The sequence below is a fragment of the Oncorhynchus tshawytscha genome, linkage group LG05 (genome assembly GCF_018296145.1).
Source record: "Oncorhynchus tshawytscha isolate Ot180627B linkage group LG05, Otsh_v2.0, whole genome shotgun sequence".
NCBI lineage: Eukaryota > Metazoa > Chordata > Actinopteri > Salmoniformes > Salmonidae > Oncorhynchus > Oncorhynchus tshawytscha.
Window position 1 is genome coordinate 59,985,055 of NC_056433.1, and position 15,812 is coordinate 60,000,866.

At 41.9% G+C, this 15,812-nt stretch overlaps 1 protein-coding gene across 3 annotated transcripts in view; it reads right to left on the bottom strand.

Moving 5' to 3' along the window:
* Positions 1-15,595, bottom strand: part of LOC112251019 (tyrosine-protein kinase ABL2) — a 41,835-nt gene extending 26,240 nt beyond the window's left edge. Inside the window, exons 1-2 of one of the 3 annotated variants that reach the window (XM_024421631.2) lie at positions 14,831-15,595; positions 6,712-6,786 (exon numbers count right to left, since the gene is read on the bottom strand). In XM_024421631.2, coding sequence (XP_024277399.1) covers positions 6,712-6,786; positions 14,831-15,041 — 286 coding nt within the window. In that variant the 5' untranslated portion in view covers positions 15,042-15,595. The remainder of the gene's footprint in view (positions 1-6,711; positions 6,787-14,830) is intronic. The other 2 variants (XM_024421634.2, XM_024421633.2) reach the window with 2 other exon arrangements.
* Positions 15,596-15,812: the final 217 nt, after the last annotated feature.

Sequence of the window (15,812 nt, forward strand, 5' to 3'; positions counted from 1 at the left end):
TAAGACATCTACGTTGTGCATGACAAGTAATTTTTACAACAATTGTTACCAGACAGATGATTTCACTTATTCACTGTATCACAATTCCCGTGGTTTACATACACTAAGTTGACTGTGCCTTTAAGCAGCTTGGAAAATTACAGAAAATGATGTCATGGCTTTAGAAGCTCCTGGTAGGCTAATTGACATCATTTGAGTCAATTGGAGGTGTACCTGTGGATGGATTTCAAGGCCTACCTTCAAACTCAGTGCCTCTTTGCTTGACATCATGGGAAAATCAAAAGAAAGCAGCCAATACCTCAGAAAGAAAATTGTAGAACTCCACAAGTCTGGTTCATCCTTGGGACCAATTTCCAAATTCCTGAAAGTACCACGTTCATCTGTACAAACAATAGTACGCAAGTATAAACACCATGGGAACACGCAGCCGTCATACCGCTCAGGAAGGAGATGCATTATGTCTCATAGAGATGAACTTCCTTTGGTGCGAAAAGTGCAAATCAATCCCTGAACAAAAGCAAAGGACCTTGTGAAGATGCTGGAGGAAACAGGTACAAAAGTATCTATATCCACAGTAAAACGAGTCCTATATCGACATAACCTGAAAGGCCGCTCAGCAAGGAAGCCACTGCTCCAAAACCTCATAAGAAAAAGCCAGACTACAGTTTGCAACTGCAGATGGGGACAAAGATCGCACTTTTTGGAGAAATGTCCTCTGGTCTGATGAAACAAAGATAGAATTGTTTGGCCATAATGACCATCGTTATGTTTGGAGGAAAAGGGGTCGGGGGGAGAAGAACATCGTCCCAATTGTGAAGCACGGGTGGCAGCATCATGTTGTGAGGGAGGGACTTGTGCACTTCACAAAATAGATGGCTTCATGAGGGAGGAAAATTATGTGGATATATTGAAGCAACATCAAGAAATCAGTCAGGAAGTTAAAGCTTGGACGCAAATGGGTCTTCTGGGACAATGACCTCAAGCAAACTTCCAAAGTTGTGGCAAAATGGCTTAAGGACAACAAAGTCAAGGTATTGGAGGGGCCATCACAAAGCCCTGACCTAAATCCTATCGAAAATTTGTGGGCATAACTGAAAAAGTGTGTGTGAGCAAGGAGGCCTACAAACCTGACTCAGTTACACCAGCTCTGTCAGGAGGAATGGGCCAAAATTCACCCAACTTATTGTGGGAAGCTTGTGGAAGGCTACCTGAAATGTTTGACCCAAGTTCAACAATTTAAAGGCAATGCTACCAAATTTCAATTGAGTGTACAGTGGGGCAAAAAATTATTTAGTCAGCCACAAATTGTGCAAGTTCTCCCACTTAAAAAGATGAGGCCTGTAATTTTCATCATAGGTACACTTCAACTATGACAAACAAAATGAGGGGGAAAAAAATCCAGAAAATCACATTGTAGGATTTTTAATGAATGTATTTGCATATTATGGTGAAAAATAAGTATTTGGTCAATAACAAAAGTTTCTCAATACTTTGTTATATACCCTTTGTTGGCAATGACAGAGGTCAAATGTTTTCTGTAAGTCTTCACAAGGTTTTCACACACTGTTGCTGGTATTTTGGCCCAGTCCTCCATGCAGATCTCCTCTAGAGCAGTGATGTTTTGGGGCTGTTGCTGGGCAACACGGACTTTCAACTCCCTCCAAAGATGTTCTATGGGGTTGAGATCTGGAGACTGGCTAGGCCACTCCAGGACCTTGAAATGCTTCTTACGAAGCCACTCCTTCGTTGTCCGGGCGGTGTGTTTGGGATCATTGTCATGCTGAAAGGCCCAGCCACGTTTCATCTTCAATGCCCTTGCTGATGGAAGGAGGTTTTCACTCAAAATCTCACGATACATGGCCCCATTCATTCTTTCCTTTACACGGATCAGTCGTCCTGGTCCCTTTGCAGAAAAACAGCCCCAAAGCATGATGTTTCCACCCCCATGCTTCACAGTAGGTATGGTGTTTTTTGGATGCAACTCAGCATTCTTTGTCCTCCAAACACGACGAGTTGAGTTTTTACCAAAAAGTTCTATTTTGGTTTCATCTGACCATATGACATTCTCCCAATCTTCTTCTGGATCATCCAAATGCTATCTAGCAAACTTCAGACTGGCCTGGACATGTACTGGCTTAAGCAGGGGGACACGTCTGGCACTGAAGGATTTGAGTCCCTGGCGGCGTAGTGTGTTACTGATGGTAGGCTTTGTTACTTTGGTCCCAGCTCTCTGCAGGTCATTCACTAGGTCCCCCCATGTGGTTCTGGGATTTTTGCTCACCGTTCTTGTGATCATTTTGACCCCACGGGGTGAGATCTTGCGTGGAGCCCCAGATCGAGGGAGATTATCAGTGGTCTTGTATGTCTTCCATTTCCTAATAATTGCTCCCACAGTTGATTTCTTCAAACCAATCTGCTTACCTATTGCAGATTCAGTCTTCCCAGCCTGGTGCAGGTCTACAATTTTGTTTCTGGTGTCCTTTGACAGCTCTTTGGTCTTGGCCATAGTGGAGTTTGGAGTGTGACTGTTTGAGGTTGTGGACAGGTGTCTTTTATACTGATAACAAGTTCAAACAGGTGCCATTAATACAGGTAACGAGTGGAGGACAGAGGAGCCTCTTAAAGAAGAAGTTACAGGTCTGTGAGATCCAGAAATCTTGCTTGTTTGTAGGTGACCAAATACTTATTTTCCACAATAATTTGCAAATAAATTCATTAAAAATCCTAATGTGATTTTCAGGATTTTTTTTCTCATTTTGTCTGTCATAGTTGAAGTGTACCTATGATGGAAATTACAGGCCTCTCTCATCTTTTTAAGTAGGAGAACTTGCACAATTGGTGGCTGACTAAATACTTTTTTGCCCCACTGTATGTTTTCTCGCTTTGTTTACTATGGTGCTATGCTCAGATAATAGCATAGTTTGCCTTTGCCGAAAAGCCTTTTTGAAATCTGACATGTTGGCTGTATTCAGAACACGTGTAGCTTTAATTTGGTATCTTACATGTGTAATTTCATGAAAGTTAGATTTTTATAGTAATTTATTTGAATTTGGCGCTCTGCATTTTCTCTGGGTTTTGGCTCCACATATCCCAGAGAGGTTAATGACCGTTCCACAGGTGCGTGTTCATTAATTGTTTATGGTTCATTGAACAAACATCGAAAACAGTGTTTAAACCCTTAAAGAAGATCTGTGAAGTTATATTTGGATTTTTACAAATTACCTTTGAAAGACAGGATCCTGAAAAAGGGCCGTTTCTTTTTTTGCTGAGTTTACATAGACACAGTATGTGGACACCCCTTCAAATGAATGGATTCTGGTATTTTTGCCACAGCCGTTTCTGACAGGTGTATAAAATCAAGCAAACAGCCATACAACCTCCATAGACAAAAATGAAAATGGCCTTATTGAAGAGCTCGGTGACTTTCAACGTGGCACCGTCATAGGATGCCACCTTTCCAACAAGTCAGTTCATCAAATTTCTGCCCTGTGCTGTTATTGTGAAGTGGAAACGTCTAGGAGCAACAAAGGCTCAGCCGCAAAGTGGTAGGCCACACAAGCTCACAGAACGGTACCGCCTAGTGCTGAAGCTTCTAAAAGTCGTCTATCCTTGGTTGCAACACTCACTACTGAGTTCCAAACTGCCACTGGAAGCAACGTCAGCACAATAACTGTTAGTCGGGAGCTTCATAAAATGGGTTTCCCTGGCCGAACAGCCACACACAAGTCTAAGATCACCATGCGCAATGCCAAGCATCGGCTGGAGTAGTGTAAAGATCGCCGCCATTGGAGCCGTGGAAAAGCATTCTCTGGAGTGATTAATCACGCTTCACCATCTGGCAGTTCGAGAGATGAATCTGGGTTTGGCGGCTGCCAGGAGAATGCTACTTGCCCCAATGCATAGTGCCAACAGTAAAGTTTGGCGGAGGAGGAAAAAATGATGGTCTGGGGTTGTTGTTCATGGTTTGGGCTAAGCCCCTTAGTTACAGTGAAGGGAAATCTTAATACTACAGCATATAATGACATTCTAGACTATTCTGTGGTTCTAACTTTTTGGCAACTGTTTAGGGAAGGCCCTTTCCCGTTTCAGCGTGACAACGCCCCCGTACACAAAGCGAGGTCCATACAGAAATGGTTTGTCGAGATCGGTGTGGACGAACTTGACTGGCTTGCACAGAGCCCTGACCTCAACCCCATCTAACACCCTTGGGATGAATTGGCACGCCGACTGCGAGCCAGGCCTAATCGCCCAACATCAGTGCCTGACCTCACCAATGCTAGCGGCTGAATGGAAGCAGGTACCCACAGCAATGTTCCAACATCTAGTGGAAAGCCTTCCCAGAAGAGTAGTGGCTGTTATAGAAGCAAAAGGCAGGACCAACTCCATATGAATGCCCATGATTTTGGAAAGAGATGTTCGACAAGCACGTGATCCACATACACATGACCAAAAGTATCTTAAAAAAATATTATATAAAAATGACGACACTCAACCTTAACATTAATTATAAAAAGATGTGTAAACTCTGATTTGTTTTACATTGTTGTAGCAGACCATTGGTTGAGACACATGCTCTTGAATACAGAGTGGGCTTCATTTTAATCATAGGTCCATTCTATGAATTCTATTTCTTCAGACCAGAGTAACTTAGCTGGTACGCCATGAAAATGTACATTGAAAGTACATTTTTAATTCTATACTGAACAAAATGATAAAAACGCAACATGTAGTGTTGGTTCTGTTTCATGAGCTGAAATAAAAGATTGAATTTTTCCATATGCACAAAAAGCACCTCTAAAATTGTGCGCAAAAATTTGTTTACATCCCTGTTAGTGAATATTCCTCCTTCACCAAGATAATCCATCCACCTGCCAGGTGTGGCATATCAAGAAGCTGATTAAACAACATGATCATTACACAGGTGCACCTTGTGCTGGGGACAACAAAAGGCCACTCGAAAATATGCAGTTGTGCCACACAACACCACATGTCTCAAGTTGAGGGAGCATGCAGATTACAGGAATGTCCACTAGAGCGGTTGCCAGAAAATGGAATGTTCATTTCTCTACCATAAACCGCCTCAAACGTAATTTCAGAGAATTTGGCACTATGTTCAACCGGCCTCACAACCGCAAACGATGTGTAAACATGCCAGCGCACTACCTCCACATCCAGCTTCTTCACCTGTGGGATTGTCTGATACCAGCCACCTGGACAGCTGATGAAACTGAGGAGTATTTATGTCTGTAATAAAACCCTTTTCTGGGGGAAAACGCATTCGGATTGGCTGGGCCTGGCTCCCCTGCCAGTCTTGTGAAATCCGTAGATTTGGGCCTACTGAATTGATATCAATTGACTGATTTCCTTATAGGAACTATAACTCAGTAAAAATTGCTGAAATAGTTTCATGTTGCATTTATATATTTTTGTTCATTATAATTAGTACCATAAAGATGGACGCCGGTCCACCCACCATCGAATATCAACTTAATGGTCATGTCTATTCTATTATTATACCTTAATTTCAAGGAACACAGACTGAGATCAAGGTCTCTTTTACAGCTGGGCCCTGCGTATACATGTTTACACAGAGTTTAGGTACAATGATTAAGAAACTACACAAGACAAACAAAACGATCACAGATAACACAAAAGAATACAGCAACAGATTACATTTACACACAGGTTATTCCCCTAACAGCACAAGAAATTGCATTACCCGAAACAGTTACAAGCAATACAAATATTTATATGATTTCAATAAGTTTCCTTTGGAGGGTGGATGGTTATTTCCATTCAACTCAACATTCTCTGATTTGTGGAACTCTTTTTGTGGTACCATTTGAAAAGTTGAAATTTCAACTTTAGTACATTTATCAGCCAAAACATGACACCCACCCTGTACTCAAGAGCATGTTGTTTCTCAACCGATGGCGGGCACAACACAAAAACCCCAGGATGTAAAGAAAGGTCTAAGCAACAACATATGCAAATATGAAAAACATTTGAGGTTCATGTGTTTTTAGAGAATTTACATAATGTTCAAATATACCAATTGTTATAAACATTATAAAATAGTTTGACACCCTTGTTCGTAAGCTTTTAAATTATATCAAATCTCAACCATTCATTTTCCAGTAATGAAGATGTTTCATGGTATGGTGGGGTACGCAAAATAGGTCAACTTTCTCTCTTAGATGTCTTGGTATTCAGGTCCAAAGAGTAACTTTCTGTTCACTTCAACAATGGGCAAATATTTATGGAATGTTTTGTTCAAATCAAAAGGGGTGCTGTCAAAAAGTGATTGAATTCATATGGATTTAACTGTATAGCAGCGCATTTATGAGAGCATCCGATGCAGACTAGGGGTACGGGGGCTATAGGCCACTGAATATTGGCTATTCACTTCACAGTTAGAGCGGCTATTGCACGGTTTCCTCCCACATGTTGTTGAAAAAGAAATATGACGATTGGGACACACAAGTAGCGTTTCATGATAATGGTAGATGATTTAGCATGAGCATTTTTGTCCAATAAACAAATTACTTGTATGGACACCTGGTTTTGATGAGGAGTTTTAGTTCGTTTGACATTTGGCAATGTGAAACCAACTGGACCACTGTGTGGAGAGACACGAGTGCCTTCTGTGTGGTGTAGAGACATAAGCCTAGAGATGATTACATCAGTTACGAAGCAAAATGGTATACATACGTTGCATCACAGTCCAGCCAAGGTGAGATGATAGGATCAGCCTGACAGGATCAAGTGGGACTCGGAGCAAAAGTCCTAAGGCAGAAAATATAACATCTCATTTCAATTGACCCCATGATATTATGGAAATTGTAAGGCAGTATACAGCACCAGCTGGCCTTTCATTAGCCATTTGTTAAATTTTTCCATAGTTCGGCTACGCTAGATTTAAAAAAACATGTATACACACACTACCATTCAAAAGTTTGGGGTCACTTAGAAAGCTTTTCTTTAAAAAATAAAGGACCTATTTTTTATCCATTAAAATAACATCAAATTGATCAGAAATACAGTGTAGACATTGTCAATGTCGTAAATGACTATTGTAGCTGGAAATGGCTGATTTTTAATGGAATATCTACATAGGTGCACAGAGGCCCATTATTAGCAACCATCACTCCTGTGTTCCAATGGCACATTGTGTTAGCTAATCCAAGTTTATCATTTTTAAAGGCTAATTGAGCATTAGAAAAACCTTTTGCAATTATGTTAGCACAGCTGTAAACTGTTGTGCTGATTAAAGTAGCAATAAAACTGACCTTCTTTAGACTAGTTGAGTATCTGGCGCATCAGCATTTGTGGTTTCGATTACAGGCTCAAAATGGCCAGAAACAAAGAACTTTCTTCTGAAACTCATCAGTCTAATCTTGTTCTGAGAAATGAAGGCAATTCCATGTGTGAAATTGCTAAGAAATGGAAGATCTCGTACAACGCCTTGTACTACTCCCTTCACAGAACAGCTCAAACTGTCTCTAACCAGAATAGAAAGAGTGGGAGGCCCCGGTGCACAACTGAGCAAGAGGACAAGTACATTTGAGTGTCTAGTTTGAGAAACAGACGCCTCACAAGTCCTCAACTGGCAGCTTCATTAAATAGCACCCGCAAAACACCAGTCTCAACGTCAACAGTGAAGAGGCGACTCCAGGATGCTGGCCTTTTAGGCAGAGTAGCAAGGAAAAAGCCATATCTCAGACTGGCCAATAAAAAGAAAAGATTAAGATGAGCAGAACAGCCTAGAAGGCCAGGTTGCCATATCGAAACCCCAAGCTGACAAAGTAAAAATCTGTTGTTCTGCCCCTGAACAAGGCAGTTAACCCACTGTTCCTAGGCAGTCATTGTAAATAAGAATTTGTTCTTAAATGACTTGCCTAGTTAAATAAAGGTAAAAATAAAAAATAAAATAAAAACTTGTCCTCTTGCTCAGTTGTGCACCGGGGCCTCCCACTCCTCTTTCTATTCTGGTTAGGGACAGTTTGCACTGTTCTGTGAAGGGAGTAGTACAAAGCGTTGTACGAGATCTTCAGTTTCTTGGCAATTTCTCACATGGAATAGCGTTCATTTCTCAGAACAAGAATAGACTGATGAGTTTCAGAAGAAAGTTATTCGTTTCTGGCCATTCTGATGCTTCAGATACTCAACTAGTCTAAAGAAGGGCCAGTTTTATTGCTTCTTTAATCAGAACAACAGTTTACAGCTGTGCTAACATAATTGCAAAGGGTTTTCTAATGATCAGTCAGTCTTTTAAAATGAGAAACTTGGATTAGCTAACACAACGTACCATTGGAGACACAGGAGTGATGGTTGCTGATAATGGGCCTCTGCACGCTTATGTAGATATTCCATAAAAATACAAATCTGCCGTTTCCAGCTACAATAGTAATTTACAACATTAACAATGTCTACACTGTATTTCTGATCAATTTTTGCTTTTCTTTCAAAAACAAGGATATTTCTAAGTGACCCCAAACTTTCGAACGGCAGTGTATATACAGTGCCTTGCGAAAGTATTCGGCCCCCTTGAACTTTGCGACCTTTTGCCACATTTCAGGCTTCAAACATAAAGATATAAAACTGTATTTTTTTGTGAAGAATCAACAACAAGTGGGACACAATCATGAAGTGGAACGACATTTATTGGATATTTCAAACTTTTTTAACAAATCAAAAACTGAAAAATTGGGCGTGCAAAATTATTCAGCCCCTTTACTTTCAGTGCAGCAAACTCTCTCCAGAAGTTCAGTGAGGATCTCTGAATGATCCAATGTTGACCTAAATGACTAATGATGATAAATACAATCCACCTGTGTGTAATCAAGTCTCCGTATAAATGCACCTGCACTGTGATAGTCTCAGAGGTCCGTTAAAAGCGCAGAGAGCATCATGAAGAACAAGGAACACACCAGGCAGGTCCGAGATACTGTTGTGAAGAAGTTTAAAGCCGGATTTGGATACAAAAAGATTTCCCAAGCTTTAAACATCCCAAGGAGCACTGTGCAAGCGATAATATTGAAATGGAAGGAGTATCAGACCACTGCAAATCTACCAAGACCTGGCCGTCCCTCTAAACTTTCAGCTCATACAAGGAGAAGACTGATCAGAGATGCAGCCAAGAGGCCCATGATCACTCTGGATGAACTGATCTACAGCTGAGGTGGGAGACTCTGTCCATAGGACAACAATCAGTCGTATATTGCACAAATCTGGCCTTTATGGAAGAGTGGCAAGAAGAAAGCCATTTCTTAAAGATATCCATAAAAAGTGTTGTTTAAAGTTTGCCACAAGCCACCTGGGAGACACACCAAACATGTGGAAGAAGGTGCTCTGGTCAGATGAAACCAAAATTGAACTTTTTGGCAACAATGCAAAACGTTATGTTTGGCGTAAAAGCAACACAGCTCATCACCTGAACACACCATCCCCACTGTCAAACATGGTGGTGGCAGCATCATGGTTTGGGCCTGCTTTTCTTCAGCAGGGACAGGGAAGATGGTTAAAATTGATGGGAAGATGGATGGAGCCAAATACAGGACCATTCTGGAAGAAAACCTGATGGAGTCTGCAAAAGACCTGAGACTGGGACGGAGATTTGTCTTCCAACAAGACAATGATCCAAAACATAAAGCAAAATCTACAATGGAATGGTTCAAAAATAAACATATCCAGGTGTTAGAATGGCCAAGTCAAAGTCCAGACCTGAATCCAATCGAGAATCTGTGGAAAGAACTGAAAACTGCTGTTCACAAATGCTCTCCATCCAACCTCACTGAGCTCGAGCGGTTTTGCAAGGAGGAATGGGAAAAAATGTCAGTCTCTCGATGTGCAAAACTGATAGAGACATACCCCAAGCGACTTACAGCTGTAATCGCAGCAAAAGGTGGCGCTACAAAGTATTAACTTAAGGGGGCTGAATAATTTTGCACGCCCAATTTTCAGTTTTTGATTTGTTAAAAAAGTTTGAAATATCCAATAAATGTCGTTCCACTTCATGATTGTGTCCCACTTGTTGTTGATTCTTCACAAAAAAATACAGTTTTATATCTTTATGTTTGAAGCCTGAAATGTGGCAAAAGGTCGCAAAGTTCAAGGGGGCCGAATACTTTCGCAAGGCACTGTGTTTTATTGTCGCACACTGGATAGGTGCAGTGAAATGTGTTGTTTTACAGGGTCAGCCATAGTAGTACAGCGTCCCTGGACGCAAAATAGGGTTAAATGCCTTGCTCAAGGGCACAGATTTTTTTTCCTTTTTCTAACCTTGTCGACTCGGGTATTCGAACTGCTGAAATTACTATGAACATTCAGGCCTGGCTGAAGAGGATTACACTGACTTCAGTGGGTCTATTCATGTTCCTGTGATAATACAGTGAGTTTGACGAGATTACTTTCCCATTGCTTCCATATGGAGGGCTTGGCCACCCAAATAACCCTGCACAAGGCACCGTATCAAAGGCTTCTGATAGCACCCAGGTTAGCCACTCGCTTCATTCTCTTTGAAATTATCCCAGTCTATTGAAAGAGAAATTGGCCCCCTCTGTGGCTGAGCTTCTTGGTCTCACCCCCACTGCTCAACACAAGAGAGCATGGAGGCGGCCCTGGCTGCACCACATTAAAGGCCAGATTAAGGCCGACTCTGGTGTGTGATTAAACAGCAGAGGAAGAAGAGGGAGGACAGAGAGGATTATCCCGGGTATAAGCAGTGCTCAATTTCAACTCCACTAAGATGACACAGAGGCAGATGAGAAGACAGGGAATGAAGATGAAGGATTTGAGCTGAGCTTTGGGCACAGAGAGAACCAAGTAGTCTGGGATGAGAGTGATAGTTGATAGAGACTCAGTCCCGCTGAGGGAATAGGGTCCAAGCCAGGAGCTTGGATCTCTGGATAAGCACTGATAGAGCAGTCAGACACAACCCAGGCCAAGTGCTGGCACCCAGTCAACACTGAACTGGTTTTGCATTTCAAATCAGACATCTTCACTAAGCAGCCCAATAGACCAGTCTCCCACTTGGAAAACCAACAGCAGCATGACATACTGTATCTGGACCTATATGATTTAGGTCAGCAATTCTCAACTGGTGAGTCAAGACCCAAATTTGGTTCACGGTAGTTTAAGTGGGTCCTGGATGTCAGTTTCTTTTATGTATATGTTTGTATAAAGGAAAAAAACATAAACACACACATACATACACTCCAGTCTGAACATAACTTACATTTGTTAATAATTTAATCTCTGAAAAAAAATGTCTTCAATCACAGTATTTTCATTGTAGAGCTAACAGCAGCACTATTTTGGTTGATTTTGTGTCCAAAGTCAGTGAATTTATTAACATTCTTCATCAAGAATATGGGCACCATTGTATTATTGTCAAAGAGGTGAGAATGTTGTTAACTTGTTATAACTGATACATTTACTATCAATATAGCATTAAAAATAGCTTGCAGATTGTAATTTGGTGATTCTTTTTCCACAATGCGAATATTTCCTCGCGACCGAGACAACCTGGTTCGATTTTGTTCCCCAAGCAAAACCAGTTGAAAACCACTGATCTTGGTTTTACAAGATAGACAGTAAACAACTTGACCTTATGTAGGGTAAACAAAGTCCCAATATGATATATATGTGGGAGTATGTAAGCTCAGGTGGGACAGGTATCATTTGCAACAGCAGCAACATCGACTCCGACCATTTCCTTTGGTTATTTTAATGAGAGTAGAATGAGTTCCACTGGGAAGGGGAAAATGAGCCAGGATTAAGTGCTGTCTTTAGTCTCCAGCCTCATGCTTTCACCAGTCAGGCACAGAGAGGAGCAAGAATGAATAATTAATGAAGCAATAGTACAGAGGGTACTATATTACCAGAACATAGTCCCCCACAATAATCAATGCGCTTCATGGCATGCATAAGCATAGTACATACCCTGGTAAACATGCAAATAAACACAACTACCCAGCATTTATAGGGCTGAAAATTACGAGACGGAGCTCCTTCTAGTGGCTGAACGATGCAACTTGGGGTGACCTGCTGGGTGGGGGAGAGGATCCAGTCACCCAGATAAGCCACCAAAGGACATGATTACTTCAACACATCAAGTTTACATTTGTTAAAATCTTACAGTTGCCTCAAAGTCAATTAGCAGTACTGTGAGGCTTATTTTGGTTGTAGGGGCCTTTGCACATATAGAAAAGAGGATTTGTCTAATCCAATTTCATTCCTAATGCAAATCAGTTTATGTATCAGGGATAATGGGCAGATCACCCATCCACTGTCCTGCCTACCCTGGAATTCATTCCATTTTATGAAGGTAGGCAGAGGGTGAACATGTAGAGCAGAGATGTCAAATACAAGTGGCGCATTTCCTAATCAAGTATATGAAACCTGCTCTTGACCGCTCAACCTGCTGAATTGCTTATGGGCTTGATGGCCAAATCAGCACTTCTGTGAATTCTGCAAACAAGAGAGAGCCCAAGGCAGAGCAAAATGAAAGACCATAGTTCCATACAAGCCATTATGCGATTGAAGAATTCTAAGTTCACTTGATCGGAAGAGCATTACACTGGATGAGCACTCTAAACTCATGATGTGGTTAGGGGGAATGTGAACCTTCTTTCACTGAGGCTACATATTACATATCAAAGATACCGTTCCCTCTGGTTTAAAATGCCACTGAGTTACGTAGGGTTTAGTTTTCATAACGCTGCAAAGAAACGTATTCTAAGATCCGGAGACAATGAATAAATAAAGAAATACCAAAATGGCATCGTGACCCAACAGGGATGCGCAGAGTCACCTAGGGGGACAGTGACATGCAGAGGCCATTGATTTAGAAAACTTGTCTGTCCCCACCGTGAATCTCTTCAGGAAAAAAGACACGTACACAGGCATAACCCATACAAACATGGACACCAGTACACACTTACCACACACACACCTCGAAAAGGTCACAGACTGAGACATACATCTAAAATAGCCACAGTATCAAAACATGATTACGAAGTCATTGCATTTTCATTTGGTAAGAACTGCACTGTACACCTAGGCCTTTCACCATTGACAAACCACACAAAAGATCAACTATTCAAGTGGCAATCACAAATGGCAAAATGGAGGAAGGATCTCAAATCATCTTGCTCAGCAAAGGAAGGAGGAAATGTGCTTTGTTGCAAAATAACTTTGTTAAAGCAGCCTTGGTGTGTGGTCACATAACTCAGCCAGATGTGCAGGGCTCAAATTCTATGAACAGACAAAACCATGTTCGACATTGACACATTGCTAATTTACTCATATGGTCCAATGACTTCACAACACATTGATATTACCGAACAGTGGCACTGCCAGGTAATAACTGCATCATATAGCCTAGACTTACATTAGAATTGATTATGCTAGGTCAAGGAGAGAGTTGCACAAACAAATGCTTTCATACTTCAAAATATAATGGAAGGTTTACAAGGTTAACAGCCTTCCAACAACTTGGCTATGCATCCAGCTATAAAAAGGACACTTGACATTTTAAAAAACAGTGTGCACTTTTCAGGTTTGCGTTTCCAGCTGAAGAGTTTAATTGTGGAGATGTGACAGGTATCTCTTTGCCCCAGTGCAGAGCGCTGAAAAAACAACTATTGGATGAGACGTACAATCTTGCGATTCACATCACATCTGATTTCATACGAGACTTTGACTGACCTTCCCTTAGGCAAGCAGAAGCTCAATGGAAGCAGTAGACTGGATAGTTGTTACAATCATGGATGGATATTATAACTTTGTCATGCAAAGAATAATAACATCCCCCTCAACATAATGCTTCCCTAATGGTCATACAGAACCTAATAGCATACATACACAACAGCAATTCATTCTAGCTCAGAGCTGACCAAATGCAATAATGGTTTCCCTGCAGGGAGATCCTTAATGATTGCCTTCTCTTGACCAAATTGTGAGTGCCAATGACACATAACAGGCCTAGACAGCAGCACAATGAGAGTGCATCTATCCAGTTTGACCCTCAGAGCCCACTGAGTGTGTCACTGGGGAACTAGATCATTTGACCACAGTGAGTCTTTCAGTACCTTACAATGTCTATGAAAATGAGAGTATCCTCAAAGAATATGTTGGATTACAGTCAGTTACACAAACATAATTCAAAAAATTACTTTGAGCTGCAATTGTCTGCTGAGTATGTTGTAACCGAGCATGTGTAAACCTCTTCAGGCTGAAATGTGAGACTGTTGTGGCTGCCATAGTGAGTTAATGGAGTGGAATTGCCACTGCATCCCCTTGTGGCAGAGATCATTGTTTAACAAGAATCTCTCAGTGGCAGGAGAAGTGAACAGTCCCTTTGCTGCTTGCAGCTGTGTAGTCCTGAAACGGCTCTTTCTTCATCACTCTGTTTGGGATCAGAATAACAACCCCAATCCTCGTTAGTAGCACTGACTGCAATGTTACCTGCCCATGCCAGACAGCTGCATGAAGAAAAAAACACACAACCATTAGGCTACTTGTGGGACATGTCAAGCTGTCATTGTCACTTCACGCTTGTGCTCTTCAACTTCATTGTCTGATAATGTACGAGAACATATTAGAAACCAAGAAAACTAGCAAACATATGCTGGCTAACCGTACAACTAGAGCTGGCACTGATGGCAATTGGTTGTATTTCCGCTAACGCGTCGTTGACGAGCACAGAGTTGATTAGTAGAAGTAAATTGGCTGGTTAGCTAGCCAATTAAAAATCACAGTTTGACTACTATTGCACAGACCAATTGATTAAATAAACTATTGTGTAATACCATGTGGCTATTCCTACCTGAATGCTGGGTGAATATATTAATTGCTGGGTCCGGCACGTTAACGGCAGCAACCCTGCCTGGCGGTGTTCCAGTGCTAACGTTACTGACTTCCCGGGGTCTCCTCCCGGCATTTCCCCTGTTTCCCTTCCCCGGGTGTTGCTGCTGTTGTTGTGGCGGTGGCAGCCCTGTCGAAGTCCCCTCACCAACGCGGCCTACCTGTTGTCCCATCCCCGCAGTTCAGTGTAAAGATGTTCGGGACGAAGCTATCCAACCCTGCACACTCCCAGTTCACATCCCCCAATTATGGAGCGGCCTGTTCAGAAGTCTTCCTCAACCCGTCTCCTAACTAGCTAGCTTGACGTTAGCTGTTAGCTATATCGTTGTGAAACCCACCCACCTTACCTCAAACAATAAAGCAAAAGTCTGATAAATCACTGAAAACAACTCTCTGCCAACGGCCCGTGGGATCTCGAGACAGTAATATTCGGTCCCCCACGTCCGAGTTTCTATGAAATATGGAGCCTTTCAGGGTCGTTTCGCCGTGCTCCGGCCACTGCGCGCCCCCTCTGCCGCCGCCATCTTTACCGCAGAATAGAGCTTGCTATTTCGCAAAGAAGGGGGGTTCACCCTTCACCAAACTCCATTCCCATCCCTGTCCCCAACATTACTAGGACCTCCGAGCCACTAGGCGGACAGCTCGAGGACCAACCATAGACCCTCTGTCGAGATTCGCTAGACCAACTACTATCATGATTGCATTGTTCACAACTTTTATGTATGAAGTAAGACCTCTGGAAAAACGAAATGTCTATTGTTCAACGTTAGAATATACACTCTTGAAATACTGTCATAACATTGACCAAATGTTATTTGTGTGAAAGCCATTTCTACCAAAGAACACTTAAAAAGACAACCTATGGCTGTTTTCTTTTGGCAGTGACAGTTCGGCTCCATACCACTGACTTGACAGCTAATGTTTCATGCCTCTGTATGTCCTCC